The sequence below is a fragment of the Rousettus aegyptiacus genome, unplaced genomic scaffold (assembly GCF_014176215.1).
Source record: "Rousettus aegyptiacus isolate mRouAeg1 unplaced genomic scaffold, mRouAeg1.p scaffold_m13_p_3, whole genome shotgun sequence".
Taxonomy (NCBI): domain Eukaryota; kingdom Metazoa; phylum Chordata; class Mammalia; order Chiroptera; family Pteropodidae; genus Rousettus; species Rousettus aegyptiacus.
The window spans coordinates 45,540,993-45,562,440 of NW_023416306.1; the positions used below are offsets into that span (position 1 = coordinate 45,540,993).

General features: G+C 39.4%; 1 protein-coding gene and 1 pseudogene across 4 annotated transcripts in view; both read right to left on the reverse strand.

Moving 5' to 3' along the window:
* The window catches only part of PIP5K1B (phosphatidylinositol-4-phosphate 5-kinase type 1 beta), a 271,639-nt gene that overhangs the window by 145,449 nt on the left and 104,742 nt on the right, over nucleotides 1-21,448 (reverse strand). For all 4 annotated transcript variants that reach the window (XM_016135546.2, XM_016135547.2, XM_016135544.2 and 1 more), the window contains exon 3: nucleotides 20,755-20,823. In XM_016135546.2, coding sequence (XP_015991032.1) covers nucleotides 20,755-20,823 — 69 coding nt within the window. The remainder of the gene's footprint in view (nucleotides 1-20,754; nucleotides 20,824-21,448) is intronic.
* LOC118601320 lies at nucleotides 4,737-4,860 on the reverse strand (annotated as a pseudogene).

Sequence of the window (21,448 nt, forward strand, 5' to 3'; positions counted from 1 at the left end):
TCTAATTTCACTTATTTTTATGTTGGAATGAAATACGATCACCAACCACAAATCACTTCTCTGAGGTTTAGCGTATTTCATTCCAACATTTTCTCTTAGCGTTTTTGCAAGTTATAGTTCCTGCATTAAAAAACAACAGAAAGTAATTGCATTTTGCCTTATAACTCTTTAAGTAAGACTGACACAGAGAAAGGAGAACAGGGTAGTCATTTCTCAACTGCACATGCTTCACCCATGTGCAATTTCCAGAAGTTCCAGCTGGGTAGGGGCTGGGAGGGCTGCTTACTGCTGTTTTGTCCTTTTAACTTGAACTTAAGAAGAGCATTATTAAATAGCTTTTGATGTTGCCTAAGGACATAAAAGTGGGTGTCAGAGCTACCAACAGACAAACCCCTAGTTCAGGATTCTTCCCACCAGAGCTCACCACCAGATTATGACACTTTTCAAGACTGTTAGGTGATGTGACCATTCTCAGCATGTTTCATAAAACCTCTTGATCCCAACACGCCAATTTTCCAGTGGCCCTGCCCAACATAGATCACTGGTGGCCCCAGCTTATGGATGACCAGCTACTACAGCACAAGTGAAAATAAATGCCTGACCCACAGTCTATTGCTCAATAGAGGGGTGCTTCCTTCCTCTCTCCTTGGCACATTTAGAGGAAACTGGTAGATTTCTGTAGCTCAGACCACTGATCCCACACATTCTTTCCAGCTCTGCTAATCTGTCTGCCATCTAACCACAGTGCCTTGCTCAGTGCTCAACTCAGTGTTGGCTAAATGACTGAGCTGATGATATAAGATTGATAAAGACCATCTCACTACTACAATTCTATGAGGCTTGGAAACATCACTCCTGATTGGGGGGGGGGGGCGGTTCTCTCTCTTCAGGCCCTTAGCAGCCAATATTCAGGATGCACACAAGCAAGCAGTTCTCTGTCTAGAAGTTTATGCGTTATGATCTCTAGTATGTTCCTTGAATCTGCTGTACAAAAGGCCTAGCTCATTCCTGACCCTGTCTTAACCTCTGTCCCACACTTTCAGCCTCCTCTCCTCCAGGCCCACTTTGATATGGCCTGTCCCTCTGTGAAATCTTCTCGCCTTTCTTCTAGCATGAGTATCTGATACTTGGCTTTAGGTGGCTACATGGAAGCTCAATTAGAAACAGCCAGGCTTGTTAACTAGACATACCTGGTATACTATATGGCTTGGTGGAAATCTACAGTCTGGCTGGCAAAGAGAATAGCTTCTTCCAAGAGGAGTGTCTCACTGTGAACTGAAGTAAGTGAAAGCAGCCTCAGACTCTTTGATCAACTGCCACCAACCAGGGATGCTAGACAACAGTGCAGGTGGTCCTGACACCAAGCACCACAGCTGCTCATACTATGGGCTTGTGTGGTCAAGGGGAGTTATTTTCATGCGAGGGGAACCATCTGTCCTCAGTCCTATAAAAAGGGCATGATTAGAAATACCTGTGTCTCTAATGCATGATTTAATTTGTTTGGAATTTAACCAAAGGGGAAATTCCAAATAGTATGGAAATTTTCTTTGGGGAAAAAGTCCAATGTGGAAATTTTGTTTCAAAGATTTAAAAAGGAACAAGGAAATACAAATCATTCTTATACTCAGTGCCTGAGGAGAACACAGTACATGGAGGGGCTCTAGCAGACTCCTAACTATTTCTCTGCTCTCCATAGCAGACTCCTAACCATTTTCCCTCTCTCCAGACTCCTCTCTCTTTTCACCTACTGCTCCTGTACTAGTCTTTGCCAAGACTTGACTGTGCTGAGATCTGGTTTCTTACGTGCCATAGGATTCCCTGAGTGGGGCTGTTTTTGTAAAGTATGGGTAAGGGTAAGACATTCCTTAGTTCTTTATATTTTTAATCATCTTCTTTAATTGTGTTTGGTTATCCAAACTGTATCATGATCCCCCAAAATATCTAAATCCTCAACCAGACTCCACAGATGTGAAGAGCAGAGGGAAGCTGATGTTCAGTTCCAGTCACTGAGAACAGAGGCCTGAGAGAGACTGCACAGGGGCTGTACTGGAACTGTTGGGCAAACTTATTCCCTTATCCAGCAGGTCTACAGAAATTTCCCCAAGATATATACTATAGCAGATATGTTTATTTCATATGCTAAGCTGTTTCTAAATCAATCATTTCTCTACATAGCCTTCTAAAACCAAGTATCAAATAAACTATAAATTCCTTTATGCTATAGTTTCTCAACCCTGGCACTAGTGACATTTTGAATGGGATAATTCTTTGTTTGGGGGTCTGTCCTGTGCCTTGTATGATGTTCAGCACCATCCCTGGCCTCTACCCACTAGAGGCCAGTAGCACCACTTCTTCCACATGTGACAACCAAAATTGTCTCCATACATTGCCAAATGCTCCCTGAGGTGAGTGGGCACAAAATTAGCCATAACTTCATCTAAATACAAATCTCTCCTAATGTACACCAAGATAAATCATCCTTCTATCACAGGTGAACGTTCTACATCAATGTTTGTTTTGTTGACTTCATATAAGCTGTCCATATCAATGGAATGCCACATATTTTAGGTTAAGAAAAGTGTCTTAAAATTTCATAGCTGTTTTATCTCACATTGTTTCATTAAGTCAAATGCAAAACACAATTACTAAAGTGGTTTGAAAACAAACAAAACCAATAATGGAGAAGGGAACAAGCAAGTGCACTCTGTTCACCTGTGTACTGACCCCAGTACTTAAAAATGCAGAGGGTGTAGTGTGTGTGCAAACAAGCCTGCCTACCTTCCCTGCCTTCCACATATAATGTACACATACACACAAACACAGGAACTACTGTGTCCCACAGCAGATGACACTCTAGTTCTCAAGGGTAAACAGCATATGAAGTATTTAGCCATCTGTGCATGAGAAATGCCCAAGCAGAAATCAACACAAAGGGCATCTCTGGGGCATATGGCTTGGTCTGGTCACCCCAGTGCAGCATCAGAAGCTCTGGAGATGAGTGCAGTGTGCTGAGAAAGGCTGAGGATCCAGAGACTTGGGAACCTGAGCTGTAGCTCTGCTTCTTGCACTCAGCACATACTTGGCTGGGAACCCAGGCTGTACTGGGACTTCTACTTCCTCACATGTTAATGAACAGTTTTATCAGAAGCAATTCCAACTCTAACAGTCTATGTTTCTAAGAATATAATGCAGATAAATGTCAGATTCACCCACTCCATAATCCTTCTCCTTTCATAATTAATCATTTCTGCTTGTGATGCGTCTACTCTCAATGCAACAAAAACTGCAAAAACACATGGGATATCCAATTACTTTAAAGAAAAAGGACTAATTCTGTCATTAGAGGTGATGACCTTATTCCTATTTTTTGCTCAAGATTAAAATCTCTGTGGATAGCTAATGTTCCATTTTCAAAGAGCTGTTAAAAAGATCTATCCAAGTTTATCCAAACTGTGGAAAATACCAGTCCCATGGTACATATGAAGTTATTGGAATATTTATAGCCCTTGATTCCAACCTAGGGATCACTTGACTCTATACCCCGTGCAGAAATTTTCCATATATCATTTCCTTCCTCTTCACATATACATAAACATGATCTGCTTCTATAAACACCAAAGAAATGACAATGGCAAATGGTACTGTGGGGGATGCATAATAATACAGGAAATGAAGGACACCACCTGTACCATCTCCAGGAGTGAGCTAGCTTAAAATTTAATTTTCAAAACCGCGTTCAAAAATTGACTCCTTCATGTGACAGTGGTTGCAGTAGCCATATTTGCTTTTCAATCACACAGAATAGCATGAGAGACTCAGTTTCATGTTTATACCTTATAAAATGAACTCTTATCTGTGTAAATTCATTACATGGAGATTTAGGTCCTGGAGGTGTGTTTACTACACTTATTGATTTGAGAGAGGGAGTTAAATAAAAGAGGAAAGGGAAAGAGAAGAAGATAAGGAAATACAGACATGAGACAGTCTCCATACTTAAGGACTTTAATCAATTTCTACTCAGAGTCCTAGACAGACTGACAGTATATGATAAAGGGATGACAAACTGCTCTAGGTGCACAGAAGGGATACTGTTAATTATATTGTCATAAATAGAACGATGGGCCCTAGACATTTCTATATCATAATCTCTAGAACCTGTGAATCCTATGAATATGTTATCTTAGAATGAAAAATATTACCTTATAAGGTTACTGATAAAATTAAGATTGCTAATCAGCTGAATTTGAGACGGGGAGACTGTCCTGGATTACCAGATGGGCCCAGAGTAGTAACATGGGCCCTTAAAAGTGAAAAAAAGAAGAGGCAAAGGAGAAGGTAAGATACAATGTGGAAGGGACTCGATTTGCTATCGTTGGCTTTGAAGACAAAGGAAGGGGCCATGAACCAAGGAATGTAAGTGGCCCCTAGAAGCTGGAAGAGGCAAGGAAATGGATTCTCCTCAAGAGTTTCCAGAAAGAAACAAAGCCCTGTCAACACCTAGATTGTAGCGTAGTGTGGTGCGTGTTGGATACCTATCTTACAAAACTATAAGATAATAAATTTGCGTTGTTTTAAGCCACTAAGATAGCAGTAATTTGTTACAGCACCAAAAGGAAACTAATACATACAGTATTAAATTTTCTTTTTATCTTTAGGCGAGGCAACTCTTGATTGACCTCACAGATTGCAACGACCTTGTCGGCTTACAATCTATTTATTTTTATTTTTATTTTTTACGCCTATAGCACTTGGTCTTCCTAGGTGGTCTCCCATCCAAGTACTAACCAGGCCCAACCCTGCTTAGCTTAGCTTCCAAGATCAGACGGGATCGGGCTTATTCAGGGTAGCATGGCCATAGGTGGTATTAAATTTTAAAACACTTTCAACAGTTTTAGGTCCTGTCTATATACAGGGCACCCTAACCTTTTCACTCTGCCTCATTAATCCCCAAAAGATAGACCTATTTATAAGCAAGATGTTACACTGGGACCTGTCTGAGGTTTGGAATAAGTTATTTTTATGTTAAGGCCAAAGTCATACTTTCCCGTCAGCACACAATAAATTTAAACACACTAGTCAGACCAAGGGGACTGATTGTTAGCTGAATATCTTTCTTTATAATGAATACTTACAAATGATTATTTCTAAGGTACTTCTCACTGCTAATTTGTACTGGGTGAACATGAAAGTGCTTGGTTTGTATCTCTGTGGTCTCAGTATATGGCACGAAATAGGCCCTAGATGGCCAGTTGTTGAATGAGCAGATGGGTGATGGGACTGACATGGAAGAGTGCACATCTAACCGTCTGGATGGAGACAGTCTCTGCAGGATGTCCTCGGACTGTATACAGATGACCAAGGTTAGCCCAACAAGAATACATTAGTCTGGCCTTTCTCTTCTTCTTTCACAATACCACTTCTACAACTTAGACTCCAGTTAATGCAAAACTAGCCTAGACTTGAAGAGCAAGTGTGGTAAGAATACAGTACCATGCTTTATACACATTTAAGTTTATTTATGACAGACTTTTGATAATTTCCTGGTGTATACATTTTCCCTGGACCATAGAAAAGAGAGGAAATTTCTACTTTTTCCCATAAGGATTAATCTTTTTTAAATCCATAAAATCATTTGAATTTCTAATCTGCAGGGTATTTAAGGAAGGGTGGGGAAATATAAAGAAAAGATTTTATGAATTTGACCTCAAAAGCAAGGGAAGTAAAAGCTAAAATAAATGAATGAGACTACATCAAACTAAAAAGCTTCTGCTCAGCAAAATAAATTGTTAACAAGGTAAAGAGACAATCATCCGAATGGGAAAATAGATTTGCAAGAAAGCCTTAATAAGGGCCAAATATCCAAAATATACAAAGAACTCATACGACTCAATAACGACAAAAAAAAACCAAATGATCCTATCAAAAAATGGGCAGAGGACCTGAACAGACACTTTTCCCTAGAGGACATACAAATGGCCAACAAACATATAAAAAGATGCTCAATACTGCTAGCTGTTAGGGAAATGCAAATCAAAACCACAATGAGATACCATCTCACACTTGTTATAATAGCTATAATCAAGGACAAGTAATTACAAATGCTGGAGAGGATGAGGAGATAAAGGAACACTCATATACTGCTGGTGAGACTGCGAATTGGTACAGCCGCTATGGAAAACAGTATGGAGGTTCCTCCGAAAACTAAGACTTGATCTACCATATGATCCAGCAATCCCTCTACTGAGTATTTGCTCTAAAGACTTGAAAACCCATATCCAAAAAGATATTTGTACACCCATGTTCACAGTAGCATTATTTACTGTGGCCAGGACATGGAAACAACTGAAGTGTCCTACAATAGATGATTGGCTAAATAAGCTGTAGTGCATATACAGCCATAAGAAGAGATGAAATACTGCCATTTGCGACAAATGGATGGACCTCAAGATAATCATGCTAAGCGAAATAAGCCAGACAGAAAAAGTTGAAAATCACATGATATCACTTATGTGGCACATAAACCTAAAAGCCACAGGTGAATATACAGAGTAAATATATATATGCTTTACTGTTAAAGTGTACAGCTGCTTTCGTTAACCAATGTCACCATAAAAAAAATAATTAAAAAAAATTTTTTAAAAATCCCCATATAAGTTACTCAGGCATATATTTAACAAAAATAGGGACAAAATCTCTGAAGTAAATAAAAACTTACTGAGAAGCATAAAAGACAATAAATATATTAGCATTTCATTCTTGGAAGATTCTATAGTTAAAGATGCTAAGTTTATTAAAAAATGTAATATAATTTCGATAAATCACATAAAATATTTTTAGAAGAAATTACCTTATGATTCTAAAGTTCAATTAGAGTAATAAATATAACAACATCATCAGGAAATTTTTGAAAGTTAAAAATACCATGGAAAATCTTACATTACAAATATTATAATTTAAACAAGGCATTGCTAGCACAAAATTTAGAAATGAGAGCAAAGATGAAAGTCTTAAGGGAAATATTAACAAACTGAACTTTATAAAAGCTTGGATCTAAAAAAAAGGTAAGCAAAATTAAAATACTAATTTAAAACCAGAAGAACATTTGCAACAAAAATGCAATGTCCTTAATATGTAAGTAGTTTTTATGTCTAAAACAGCAAAGGGTATTCATATATAATTCTCAAAAGAAGACATACAAATGAATCAGAAAAAAACTGGTCATACTAGGAATAAAAATGAATACAAATTAAAATAAAAATTAAGGCATTTTCACCTATCTAGTTGGCAAAGATTTTTGAAGAGAATAGTGGCCACTGTTAGTAAGGAGCTGGGGAAAAAAGGCATTCCCCTAAATCAGCTGGGAGTCTAAAATGCAACAACCTTTTTGAAAGGTTATTCAGAAATAGTGCTAAAATGCCGAGATCCTTTAACAGAAGAATAACTTCTGTGAGGTCACAGGCCAAGTCCTTTGTATTCACTGCTGATTCCCTGCTAACACAAGAAGGTGCCTAGATTTATCAAATGAGTAAGAATAATACATGGCATTCTGGAGTCTTGGAAAGCTGAGAACAAAGATGCTGTTCTGGACCATTGGGTGCCCAATGCTCTTTGGGTTACATGACCTTAATGAGGATGACTTTGGGTCAATAAACTGGAAGGGCATGTATGGCTATACTATTTTCTATTCAAGAACAGATTGTTCATTTAAATTCTTCCTTCATGGGGAGGGAAGCCCGAAAGTAAAAGGGCTGTGGCCTGGAACCCCAGACTTGGCCAGACACTGCCTTATGCATCGGCCACTGTATCTGTCCCCAAAGAGATTCCGAGGGCCACAGGATGCCCCATTGAGAATTACCACATCTACTTTGGCTCTGTGCAGCCACCTGGCTTATGACAAGACACCCGTTCATTGGCTGGATCAATCAACCATGTTATGTAGCTTCTTTCCACCCACCTGTAAATTCACCTGAAACAATTCAGGACCACCATACTCCAAAAAAATACAAATTTAAAAATTAGCAATATATATGTCAGTGTAATTGTCCAATGTGCTACACAGAAAAACAATTGCTTAAAAATAAATTAATAAAAAGTATAGAGATAACCATCAAGGCAGCTGAAGTTAGTATACCCCCCAATTCTGAAGGGAAATGGAAACTTAGGACATTTTTACATTGAATACTTCCTTGAAAAACAGGATTTCACATTACCAAACAAAATCTCAGAAGACTCCGTCCTTTGATTTTGTTCACAAATGAAACTTCGCTGCTTCAAAGTCTCATATTTACAACTTTAAGACACTAATGTATAATTAGTGATAGCCAAATTAAATGTTCCACAGAACGCAGAAGGGGAGGAAATGATGGAATAGATTTGTCTCCAAGTTTAAAATAATTAAGTTAAAAATAAGGAAATAATCTTGGGGGAAAACTGTGGTGATTGTGCTTATTTTTTCCATGATTTTCTTTAAAACACATATGATGAAAAGCTGGACATTCCCTGCTCACCCGCAACTTCCCCTGTCCTTCTGTCTTCAATGATGCACTTTTATTCTATCCTATTGCACCCTGTGTCCTTAAGAGAGATACCATTTTATTTTTCCTGGGAGAATCCTACTGGCCCAGGAAGAGTAGCTAGAACATGTAAAGGCAGAGACAAATGAGGAGAAGGGGCTCTTGAAGTCCTAAATAGTTTCCTCAAATCGGACACTGAGAGATAATAAAGCTACAACAGAAAACTTTTAATTTATTTAATATGAGAGAGAGCAAAGAAAGCATTTTCCCTTTCTGAATGTGTGTGTGTGTGTGTGTGTGTGGTGTGTCTTTAATGGACATATGTCAGATTTCCTTTTGCTACAGAATCTCACTGTTTTTTAAAAACAACCTATCACCTTAATATCAATAGTAGGGACTTTCATCGAGTGAGAACAGGGTCCTAAGCAATTTGGAATTCCAAATTTGAGCATTGTCCCATTATGGAAAACGTGGAAATATCTGTTCCTTTATTAAGTATTGCAGAATCCTACCCGGTCTGCAGAGTCCTTGCTCTCATGGGGCTTAAGTTCCACTGGGAGTGAGTAGAGATCCAGCAACAACAGTAGCAATCTAATATGTGTACAGCCAACTACCATCTTCCAAATACCTTCGCATACATCCTCAGATTTAATACTCAAACCATAGGTGCTATTGCTGTGCTCAGACATTAAGTGTCTTGTATGAGGCTGTGCTCATAAAATGGCAGAGCCAGCCTGACTGCCCTGGCCAGACCCCCTTCTCAGGCAACTGCTGGTGAGGAACGGAGGAGGAACATAAGGCCCAGAGCTTCCATCGCTGCCTACCTTTAGGGTCTTGAGTACAGCTTTAAATTCTATGCTCCCCCATGATTTTCTGAGGGATATAGCTGCTTTTAAAACTGATAGGTTATCATTTCCTCCTACTCCCTTTGAAATAGAAAACCTTAAAAATCATTGATCCTATGTCTTTCATGTTACAAAGAAAAGGGTGTTTACTATGCTGCTGTGCTAGAGAAATGGGCTCCCAACCAATCCCAAATCCTGATCCCCCCTGACAATTACTGGCATCTATCCAGAGCCAGCCTTTAAATGGGCCAACATCTGGAAAGAATAGAACCTTTCAGTTATAGGGTTGGGAAAGACTGCCTTCTTAAATTAGTTGCCAGAGCTCTTGCATGAGTGGCTGATTATCAGCAGTCTGTAGACCACAGACAAGGGACTTAAAGATGCCATATTAATAGCCAACTTTCAAAGAGCCATACGGTGACCCATGACACAGATAATCACTACCATTTGAAACAGAAAAAGCCAAAAGGACAGAACTGAGCTCTTTCAAATGTTCTTCCTGCAATCCAAACATTCAACGCGCAAATTCTACCCCTTTCCTCCCCTCTTCCTTCCCTCAACATATCTCACCTCTGATTGCAGATTCGGAATGGTAGGTTCAAGAACATATCTCTCTGGAAAGTCTATCACAATTTTAGAATTAAGAAGAAAAAAGTGATACATCTCTTGAACACAATGTGCGAAGCACTGTGCAGGACCCTTCAGATGTCAAGATGATTGGGCAAGGACCTAGCTCTCCAGCTGCTCATGGTGCAGTTGGTGGGTCATAACTGTAAACAATTATTACAAAACAAAGCCATCCATGATATAACAGAGGCAATGCAGGGCGTTGAGGGAGGCCTGGGAAGGAGTGACTAACATTCATCATCCACGAGGGTGAAGGAGGGCAATGATAGAACTGTTTCTGGAATGAAGATATTCATTCCAGAACAGGGATGGACATACTTGGTGTGGCTGGAGTTAGGCATGTGCTGAAGATAATAGCAGGAGATGAGCCAAGACACGCCCATTGGGAACGGACTATAAAGGACTCATATACTGTGCTTCAGAGTGTAGATGTCTGTGTAGGTAATGGAGACCAATGGAAGATGATAAGGGAATGACTTGGCCAGTTTTATTTCTTTTAGAAATATAACTCTTTGGGGTGGGTCTTAAGAAGTAAAGCAAAATATGGGTGCTACCCAGTGCTGGGGCCTCTTTTTCCATATATTTCCCCAGTCCCTGTGGCTATATAGCTCAGGCCACTATGTATTTCTCTCATCCAGGGTTTCTCTAATTATCATCATTGGCATTGGGGGCTAGACAGTCCTTTGTTGGGGGTGATGGGGGGAGTGGCTATCCTGTACATTGTAGGATATGGAACAGCATCTGTGGTCTCTAACCACTAGATGCCAGTAGCACCATTCTCCCTCCCAATTGTGACAGCATCATGTGTCCCCTAGGAGACAAAATCAGCCCCAGTTAAGAGCTACTGCTCTCACCCCATCTAGCTTGTGCTGCCTTACTCAGTACCTTCCACTGCACCGGCTTCTCTTTCAGTTCCTTGAATATATCAAGCTCCTTCCTGCCTACAGGCCTTGGCAAATACTGTTCTCTCTGCTTGCTTCCACTCTGACAGCTGGCTCCTTCTCATACTTGCAATCCCATCTCTTTAGCATCCCCCCGCCCCGCCACCGCTTCCAAATACCTTATCTAAAAGGCATCACCCTTACCCTTGTTTACTTTCTTCACAGCAATTTTAAAGTTAGTAATTATTTTATAATGCTTACTTTTTCTGGTCTCTTTCATGACAATGAAAGCATTAATAGGGCAGGGACTATGTCTTGGCCTCTTTCCTACCCTCAAAGCCTGGCATGGTGCCAAGGTAAACAAATATTTGTCAACTGAATAAATGAATGAATGCACGGACATACAATCAAGTGTATGTCTTATACCCCAGGCACTGACCACACTCTTAAAAATGACAAAGCCACAACATGAGAAATTCACTCAGGATAATTAGAATGTCACCTAGACAGCCTATGTTTCTGTTCTATATTCAGTAACCAAATGCTTCCTGATCCATAATGCAAGGAGAAAGCAGCACCTGAATGAGCAGAAAGACTGACATAAAAGTAAGAGTAGCTTACCTTCTCTTTGCTGGGAAAAAGCACAGTTAGACCATATGAACAGTTAAAAATGTTCCTTATAATTGAACCCAATTTGTGTCTCTGGGTGTCCTGGTGTACATATTATCAGGCGTTGGGCATAAAAGACAAAGGAGGACCAAGAATTTCAATTTACAGTCTCCAGAGACCACAACCACCTTCTTTTTCTTCTCTCCTTAATGATGTACTGAATGTCTCAGAGGCGATGTTGTCCACGCAGCGGGCTGGGCTGGGCTGGGCTGGGCTGCCTCATCTTCTTTTCAGGGTATAATAATAAAATCACAGGCACAGAATCCACAGTGAATGGAACTAGCCAGAAAATACAGGTGTACTATCTGGGGGAACTTAATTCCCACAGGAGAAAATAACATTCAAAATATTCATTCCCTTGACCAATACTTTATTAAATCTTTTTTTTTTTTTTTTTTTTTTTTGCCATCAAGCAGATCATTAGCAAGTTATTCTCCTGTAACAATCTACAGAACAGCTGGGTGTGAAAACATGTTCTCCTAATCTGACAGTCCAAAATATGTTACCTTTTCTACATGGGTCTCACCTCTTACTGTCAGTTTTGAGTTCTCTGCTCAAGAATAACTTTTGAAATTATTACTTTGCTCATTTCATTTCCAGTGTTTTTCACAGTGAGCAAGTGATCGACTTCTTTTTCATTTCAAAATTACTGTGTACGTTCAAAAAAATATTCTTGAGGCAATTGTCAGATTCTGTACTTATGGGGGAGACACACTTTGGATGAGGAAAGCTGGTTTTTCACCCATTGAATCTGGGAAAACATTTTAAATTTGTTGAATTCTATTCATTTATTGTCCCATTCCAAAAATGGCTGAATTATCTGTGCCAATGGTCCCTACTATACTAGCAGATAATTGAGAATTTTCCATTTTAATGTCACAGTGTTCAAACAACACTGCAGTGGTTAGGGTCCCACAGACCCCAGAGAGACACAGGGGGGTTAAAATCCCAGTCTTATTCTGCCACTTACTTGTGTACCCTAAAGGTTACTTAACGTTTTTGTACCTTAGTTTTCTCATCTGTAAAATGGGAATAATAGTATTACCTCATAGGGTTGTTAAGAGATTAAATAAGCTAATAATTCTAAAGTGTTTAAAATAGTGGCTGGCATACGTGAAGCACTAAGAAATGTTAGCTTTTATGTTTAATGTAGTTTTAAAAATTGCCTCTGATTGGTAATAATTATGCTTTAATTCACTGAATAGATTTTTGGTTAGAACAAACTTAGTGTAATTTGATAAATAAAATTCTTCCAGCAGCTAATGATTCTAACTCCATAAATAGCAAAAATTCTGAATAATCACATGGCATATGTCTTATTAGTGATTAGTGTTTGTTAAGTAGATGCAGTATTTAAGTAAATATAAGACTAGAACCTAACTTACATTGCTGGTCTTTTTTGGAATCCAGAATAAATAATTCCAGAATTCTAAATTTAAGCAACCTTTAAAAATATCTATTAGGTATCCAGGCAAGGAAAGGGGGGTGGTAGTAATAAAAATGGACAAGCCATAGTCCTTGGGACAAGGAGCCTGCTGGCCAGATCAGAACCCTGTTGGCCAAGCGGCACAGGGAGAAGGGCAGATTGCCTGCAGCTATCGAGCCTTTCAAGCCTTTCGATCTGAAAACAAAAGCAATGCTCTGCTCTGAGAGCAGGAACTCCAGCTGAGATGTCCCAACTGACTGCAGAAACACCAAAACCCCCAGCCTGCCCGCAAGTCATTAACACCAATAAAGCAGTGGCCATTGTTGCTCCTGAAAGAAGCTGTGCAGCAAGTATTGGGGATACCAATGCTATATTTACTGGAATCCAGTACTAAAAAATGGACAGTTCTTAGTTAATCAGAACACAAAAGTGCAGCAAACCTGAGTGACTTAACGTGGAGAGACACCTTCCGAAGTGACTGCTCAAAGAGGTCACTTACACATGAACGATTCAGGGCAACGCCCTGAGGAGGGTTGGCTACTCCTCCTAGTTGAAGCTGCAATTATTTTTGGCTTAATTATCTGCAATGTCTTGCTTAAAAGTAATAAAGGCAGAGCTGAAATTGCCTGCTTTAGAACTTTGCGAGGAAGGAGACAAGCACCAGTGATGCTACAAGAAAGCTGAGGGGTTTGGAGGGAAGATCTGCGCAGAGGGGTGGATGGTAAAAATGTATGATGATACGTGTTTCTAAATCTAATGGGATTGTTTTAAAATTCTCCTTCTCCGCATGACACAGCTCACCTCCCTGCTGCTTAATTTAAAAAACACAATGGCAGCTCACTATTAGATGCATACCTTTCACTCTTATTTCTGAAGCCACTGCTCTTGGGAAGGACACAGTGTCCTGCTCCAGTACCCAGTGTCTACCTCCCATGCCCAGACCAGACTGGAACCAGCACCAGGATGCTAAGTGGCTGTTCTCTCCATGACCCCAGCCCTGGGGGAGGCAGTCGCACTAGCTGCCATGCTCAGTTCTAACAGAACTAATATGCCTGGATATCTAAGGCTGAGGGATCTTGCTTTTGTTAGTAAAAATGGTGACTTCATTCACTGGTATTCCTCTATTCCCAGGATGTGTTCACGTCTACTAAATAGTTTGATCCTCATAGCACTACAAGCCAGTCAGGGTAGGTATTAAATACAAAATTAAGATTCAGATCAATTCAGGAAACTGCCTAAAGTTATACAACTAGTATCTAGAAGAGCTGGACCCACGTACCCTCGATTTAAAAGGATAGTTTAGTTTGGACGAGGTTTTACAGCTTTGCCACTACTAGCACTTTGATAACTTTGCTGTGTGCTCTGTTCTGTGCATTGGAGGATACAGCACCGCTGGCCCCTACCTCCTACATGCCAATAGCACCAGACCCCAGTTGTGACAATCAAAACTGTTTTTAGACATAGCCAAATGTTCCTTTGCGAGGCAAGCAAAATTGGTGCTGGCTGACAACCACCGGGTTAGGGTGATTTGGAATAAAGAGAATTAGGAATAACACTTGGAATGCCAAAGGATCATTCTTCCTAGAGGCCAATGCGGTTGCTACTTATGATAACTGTTGCCCAATGCAAAGACACAGATGTTTCTGTTAAGCTACAGAGTGTAGTCCCACCAGGGCAGAAAGCAAGCATCTTGTTTTATGGAAGTGGTGGCTTTCTAGAGTCTGAAGGAAAGGAAGAGAGGTCGAGGCACATCCCAGCCACTCTCTCCCATATTTTAAAATGTCAGCCATTCCATTTTGGAGTAGGTAAAACATTCACATGGTTCAAAATTAAATATGCATAAATGGCATATACAGAAGTCTCCCCAAAATCAAGATTCCCATCACCCACTTCTCCCGGAGAGAGCCAATGTTACCAGTTGCCTGTGCACTTTTCCAGAGATATTTTATAAAATATCTTGTATTTAAATAAATGCTTTCTCCTGAGTCATTACCTCACTCATGTTTAAAAGTCATAAAATACATCTTTCCTTGAATGTGGTAAGGGGCAGGAGTTATTCCCTTCTCCCTCATCGCTGCCTGCCTCCGCTGATAGGGAACTGGCTGAGACACTGGAATTAAATGACAGCCACAGTCTTAAAAAACAAAACAAAATGGAAAAACTGGGAAAATTGGGTAAAGGACCCTGTTTGTGTCCTAGTCTGGTCAGTTTCCTACTACGGCATCCTGAGTGCTATCATCAGTTTGCCTGTCATGGTAGAAATTGGTTAATTTGGCACACCCAAAGTTGGGGTGTTGGTGCTAAAGACAGGCGACCTCCACACTCAAAATAGCTTGCAGTAGTTACCAAAACTTGAATCTCTCAGTGGGGATCTACTGTGGGCAGGCCCGAGATGGAAGAAGAAGTAGAAGAGGGAGGGGTGGGAGGCTTGGAATGATAACTTTTGGGTGGAGAGGTGAGAGAGAAAGACATTCAAATGGTGGTGGTAAAAATTTCCCATGCCAGTCCACGTCCAGGTGATTGTGAAACACTGACCAATTCTGATGGACAAAATCAGGACAGCACATGGCTGGAGATTTTAATCATCTCCCCGACAAAATCCTCCTAATGCCTGTCTTGATTGGGTGACCTGGGATAAGTCATTGAACCTCACTGACCTCTATTTTGGAAGGATGGGAGTGGGATGGGCATTTCTCCACATATAAAAGAGAGAAAACTTAGATCTCTGGCATTAGTATTTTATGAGTTTAAACTACTCTTAAAGTGAAGTGATGCCCTATCTTCTGCTTCCTCCTAAGTTTATCACCTAGTTAAAAGTAAATAAATAAATCTCTTACTCAAACTTCTCTAGTTCTATCAAAGGTAGAACACTTCTGGCAGTTTCTATGATTGGAAACTCTCAGGTCAGCCTTTATTTTGATTTTTACTGTCATTTTATCATATTACTAATCTCCAAATCTATGTCATGGTACCTCACTGCCTAGTACCGTGCTGTCCAACACGGCAGCCATTTAGCCACAGGTGCTTGTTTAAATTGAAGTAAAGTCAAAATTAAAAACTCGTTCCTCAGACACACTGACCACATTTTGAATACTCAATAGCTACATGCAGCTTGCAGCTACTATATTATTACAGATTATAGAACATTACCATCATTGCAGAAAGTTCTGATACAGTGCTGGCCTACAACATAAAATCCAGACTCCTCAAACCAGCAACCAAGGCTGTCATCTAGAGGCAGCCCACACTTCCAAAATTGCCTGCTACTTTCCCCAAACACTGAAACTTAGCTATGTCTAGGCCAGGCTCTCCTGTCTCTCCAACAAATCATGTTCATCCTTGATTCTGTGCCTGTGTGCATCAGATTTCCTATCATTGAGATAAATGAGTAAGTAAATCAACACAGTCACCTAAAGAGTAAGACTTTCTGCCATGACAAAAAGCAATGAGACAGCTAATGAACTTTGTACTCCAGCAAAATGCTCTGCTAATGGACAAGTCCAAGAAAAGGACTTTTTCCCAGAAGACTGTAATGAGCTTTGGGCTCATCAGGACTTGCTAGAGAATTAAGTGAAATGCCACTTCTCTTGGCACTTAGCACCAATTTGAATCATTATTTTATTTTTTCACTCGAGCCCATATTTTTTCTCTTAAATAAGTTCTAATGTCACAGGAAGCAGGGACTAGATTTTACATTCTAGCAATTCTTCTATTTCACATCTCTACCCAAACGGTGAAGGCTGCCAACTGCCCCCTGCACGAGGGCCAGATGATCACTAGTTTTCTCCCAAGGGTATTTTTGAGAAATTTTGAATCAGCTGACCGACCAACCTTTAAAACTTGGAAGATTTCACATCAGAATCTACATTTTTGTTTCTTGAAAAACTAGTATATCTGGCAATCCTGGGTGAACGCTCATGCATAGCTCTATTAGCTGGAGCTGAGTGCCACCTGCCTCCTTTTTAGAAGGTATGTATTTTTCTGTTTACCACTTTCCCCCTGGTTATTTTGTTCCCTTGTTCCTTGTCTGGCCCCTGTAGCTTTTGTGTTTATAACTCTTATGGAAGACACTCAATAAATGGACTGAGAATGGAAACACTGCACTCTATAAACACAGTCAGGCAGCCCTTAATGCTGGTCTTAATGGGCAACATGTTTGTTTTAAGCAGCTAAAATCAAAATTTTTATTTTAGCCATTAGCTGAAGACATTAACCTCACCAAATGACTTTAGCTATTTTTTCAAGGCTTGTCAAGGACAGATAATGGATTAGGGAAATGGTCAACTGGAAGAACGAGCAGCAGCCAGCCTAAATAATCACGTGCAAACAATGGAGACTCAGAACACATCACATTGTCCCATGAACACTGAGTGTTCCCTAAAATCACATGGAAACCACAGCACTCATGATGCTGAGTGTGGCTGGCAAATGCCCAATAAATCTGGGGTTTAATACAGAAAGCCTAAGCCTGCTTGTTAACTCTAACCCACACTGATTTTTCCTATTTTGAACACTCTATTATAGACTACTGTGTTCTAGAATTGTTTCATGTCTTCCCTTCTCCACTCGACTGTAACTTCCTTATAAACTCCTTTGATACCCTTCTCAATGCCTAGCATAGTAGATCAGGGGTTATTAATCTGGGGCCTAGACATGGTTTCAGTCACAGGCAAAACCGAAAGGGTTATCAAAGCTTCTTTTTAGACAGGTGTATACCCTGTGGTCAGGGCTTCAGGACTAGAGAAAAAAAGTAAATTTTAAGGTATTTGTAAAAGGGACAATAGTTAATGAAATGATTGATGGCCTTGATGACACTCATCCAATCTGTTAGTTACCATTGTCAGGCTTTTGCCATTTGCATGTTTGAAAAAGCAGAGTTATTAGGCTTTCATTAAGGTCAGGGTAAAAACTGTTAAGCTACACAGGGTCAACTCATGCGTCATGCTGGTGGAGACTAAGTGAATAAGGAGCAAAATGGCCATTCTCTGGGGACATTAGTCCAACCGGGTACAAACACACTAATCACAATATTTAATCCACGCTTCTCTACTTTGGAAGGATGCCATAAGAACCTTCCAGGTGCCTTTAAATCAAGATTCATTAAACTTGAGTATCTTCCTTATCTGTGATTAATTTAATGACTCTCTCGTAATTGAAAATGTAGTTAATTTGACATAAACTATATCTTTATAAAGTAATGTAGGTTTGCGAAAGATGTATTTCTTTTCTAAATGTACATAAACCATATATTTATTAATCCATGCTCAAATTATGCTGAGGAAAAGTCTCACACCTGGTTTCCAAAATGTACCTTTACCTCATTTTTGAAAATAGAGATATTTGCTTATCTCCTGCCTTTTCAGAACTTTCCCATTCTCCCAGTTTTTCAAAGTTCATACTCTGTGGTTTCCCTATTCTAATTTCAAGTTCTTTCATCTAGGAAAGGGTTCATCTGGGTTTGGGGACATATTTGCAATAACTAATGTGACCCTTATTAGCACCTCTTCTAACTCCACCATGAACATCGTCAGTGTGAGGATCTTTTTGCTTAACTGAGAAGAATTAAACGAAACAGTTCTGCTGAGCTTTTACCTGTTAGTAAAGCAACACTCTCTCTAAGTGGTGCCTTCTCACTGTGCATATCAACTCCACGTTTTTTCAGAACTGAAGTCCAGGCACTGTGCTGTCTTTTTGGTGCTTTTTCTTACCCAGAGGCTACATATCTCCTCCTTCGTTGTTTATGTTCCTTTTAAAATCAGAGATTATCAAAAAGATCCTTACGCCATCGTACATTAAAAAATTGCTGGTGTTTTTTTTGTCCACTTAAGTTTCCTGTATCTTCTCTTATTGGAATTATTTGTTCTCAAAATCTGATTTTTGAGTTTTTATAACCTTCCCAACATTGCTAAGTCAAATATCCTGTTAGAGACATTAAACATAGAATCATACCTATAATATTATTAGAAACTTACTTTACTAAATTCTTAGGCAGGGTATACACATTTGCAAACTCCACGATGTCACGGTCACATTCTATTACTTTAACATTACTAAAGACCTCCTATAGGTCAGAATTCGGTCAAGAACAGTGCTGCTTTTGATGCTGATTGAGAAAACTCCGAGGAACTGACCTGAAGTAGCAACAGACTGGCAAATTTAATCATCTCTATGCTGGTCTCATGCTTAAATGAATTTACGAAGCATCTTGAATAAATGAGATAGGATTTGGTTTACCACCTGTGTCTGAAAATGGCATATTATTGTCTTTGGCCACATGCTTCTGAGCACTTGAATCTTCACCTATCCTTCCCCAACTACATCATCACTTTGGATAACAAACCTTCTGTTTATATTGCTAGGTTTAGCTGAGGACAAAAGATATACCAGGAAAAAGGGCATGAAAATGGAAGAGAAAACACATCCACAACCTGATATGTATAGACAGATCAGATGGCTCCTGTACTTCATGACAGAACTTCTTGCTAGCTATCCATTAAAGAGTAAAAAGCAAAAGCAAAACTTAAGTTATAATAAACCTTTAATCCACAAACCTCCCACTCCCAAGAGGGGAAGGAAGGTCAGGACTTTTTAAAGCTCAAATGCATAGCCAATTTAAAATCAGGAGTGGTGGTACATTTGGGAACATATATTTCTCAGCAATGTGTCTGAACATTAGCTTGATCGCTAGAAGGCAAGAATTTATCAAAAAAATGGTTAGTGTAGGTAAGATAACACTAGGAAGTCTAGATTGAGATTTTTGTGAAATGGGCTGAAGACACAGAATCTGAGAGGCTTAGAAAGGAGTAAAACAGAATTTCATCTTAAAAAAATTTTTTTTTAAAGTAAGGAATGTTTAAAATTTTGGTGGAAAGTAAAAGATTCACATACAAAACACAGAACACTGCACACCATAAACACCTTCTTCTTTGAGTTAAGAAGGGTCTTCAAATAACTACCTTCTGTTAATGGTCTATATCAAGGGTCCTCAACCCCTAGTCAACGGATGGGTACAGTCTGTGGCCTGTTGGGAGGTGAGCGGCGGGCAAGTGAGCAAAGCTTCAGCTGTATTTGCAGCCGCTACCCAGCGCTAGCATCACCGCCTCAGCACCACATCAGATCATCAGGCTTTAGATTCTCATAGGAGCATTGGTCCCTGGTGCCAAAAAGGTTGGGGACCGCTGTTCTATATCATAGTAGCTGTGGTAGGTGGAAAAATGGCCTGCCAAAAATGTCCATGTCTTAATCCTTGGGACTTCTGAATATGTAATGTTATATAATGTTATAGGAGGACTTAATGTTTCGGAGGAAATTAAGGTCAATAATCAACTGACTTTAAAATGCAAGGGTTATCCTGGATTAACCGGGAGGGTGGGATATAGTCACAGGAGTCCTTTAGTATCAGGCTGATACAGCCAGAGAAAGACTATCTTTTGCTGGCTTTAAAATTGGAAGGGAATCATGAAACAAGGAATGCAGGCAGCCTGGAAAAGTCAGAAAAGACAAGAAAATGGACTCTCCTCCAGAGTCTCCAGATAGGAATATAGCCCTGCTGACACCTGGATTTTGGCCCAGTGAGACTCATGTCAGATTTGTTACTTACAGAACTGTAGGATAAAATGTTTGTGCTGTGTAAGCCACTAAATTTGTGGTAATTTATTACAGCAGCAATAGCAAACTAAGGCAGCAACTGCTTTGGAGGAAAAAAAGGGCCTGTAACAAACAATATTAACATTCCAAGCAATAAAAGTATTCATTCCTCTTTCTGAGCTGAAGAAAAAAAATAAAATACTCACCTTTTTATAGGTTTTTTCTTCATTTTGCTTTCCAGGTGCTGCATCTCCATTTTCAGCAGCAGACGACATCTACGAGAGAAAATGTACACATTTGAGTTTACAACTCTATTCTGAAATACAATCTGCTAACACTATTGTTAACTAGAAGATCTATTTTGGTTAATTACGTTTTTGTTGTTATTGCTGTTGTCTCTAAGAAAGGAAGAGATTTCTTAGACCACTAAAAAAATCAGTGTTCCTCAATCTTTATAAAATTAATCTCTCCTTTTAAATTATTTTGGCAGGATACTTGTTATGCTACAAGAAAGAGGCTATGCAGGTCCAAGCTCATATCACATATATAAGTTTCTTTCCACAAAGAAAAAAATGCCTTAAAAAAAACCCTTCTCTGGTTTTAGATGCTTCCTATAAAGATATCTGGAAAGTACCAAAAAAATATTAATCAGAACAAAAAAAAAAACCTACTTAGTTCTATTATCCTCAGGCGATTCCACCATTCAGTTTGCATATTTGTTTCTACCTTTTGTTCCACATAGTTTCACACTAAAAATATTATGATACCATCTTACCCAGCATTTTCAGTGAACATTTATGTCATAGTGTTTTCTAATATGGTTATAAAAATCTCGTTGTAAGAAAATTTTTCTAGTTGCAAGATACCACTGTGTAAACATAATTGTGTATTAATACTATA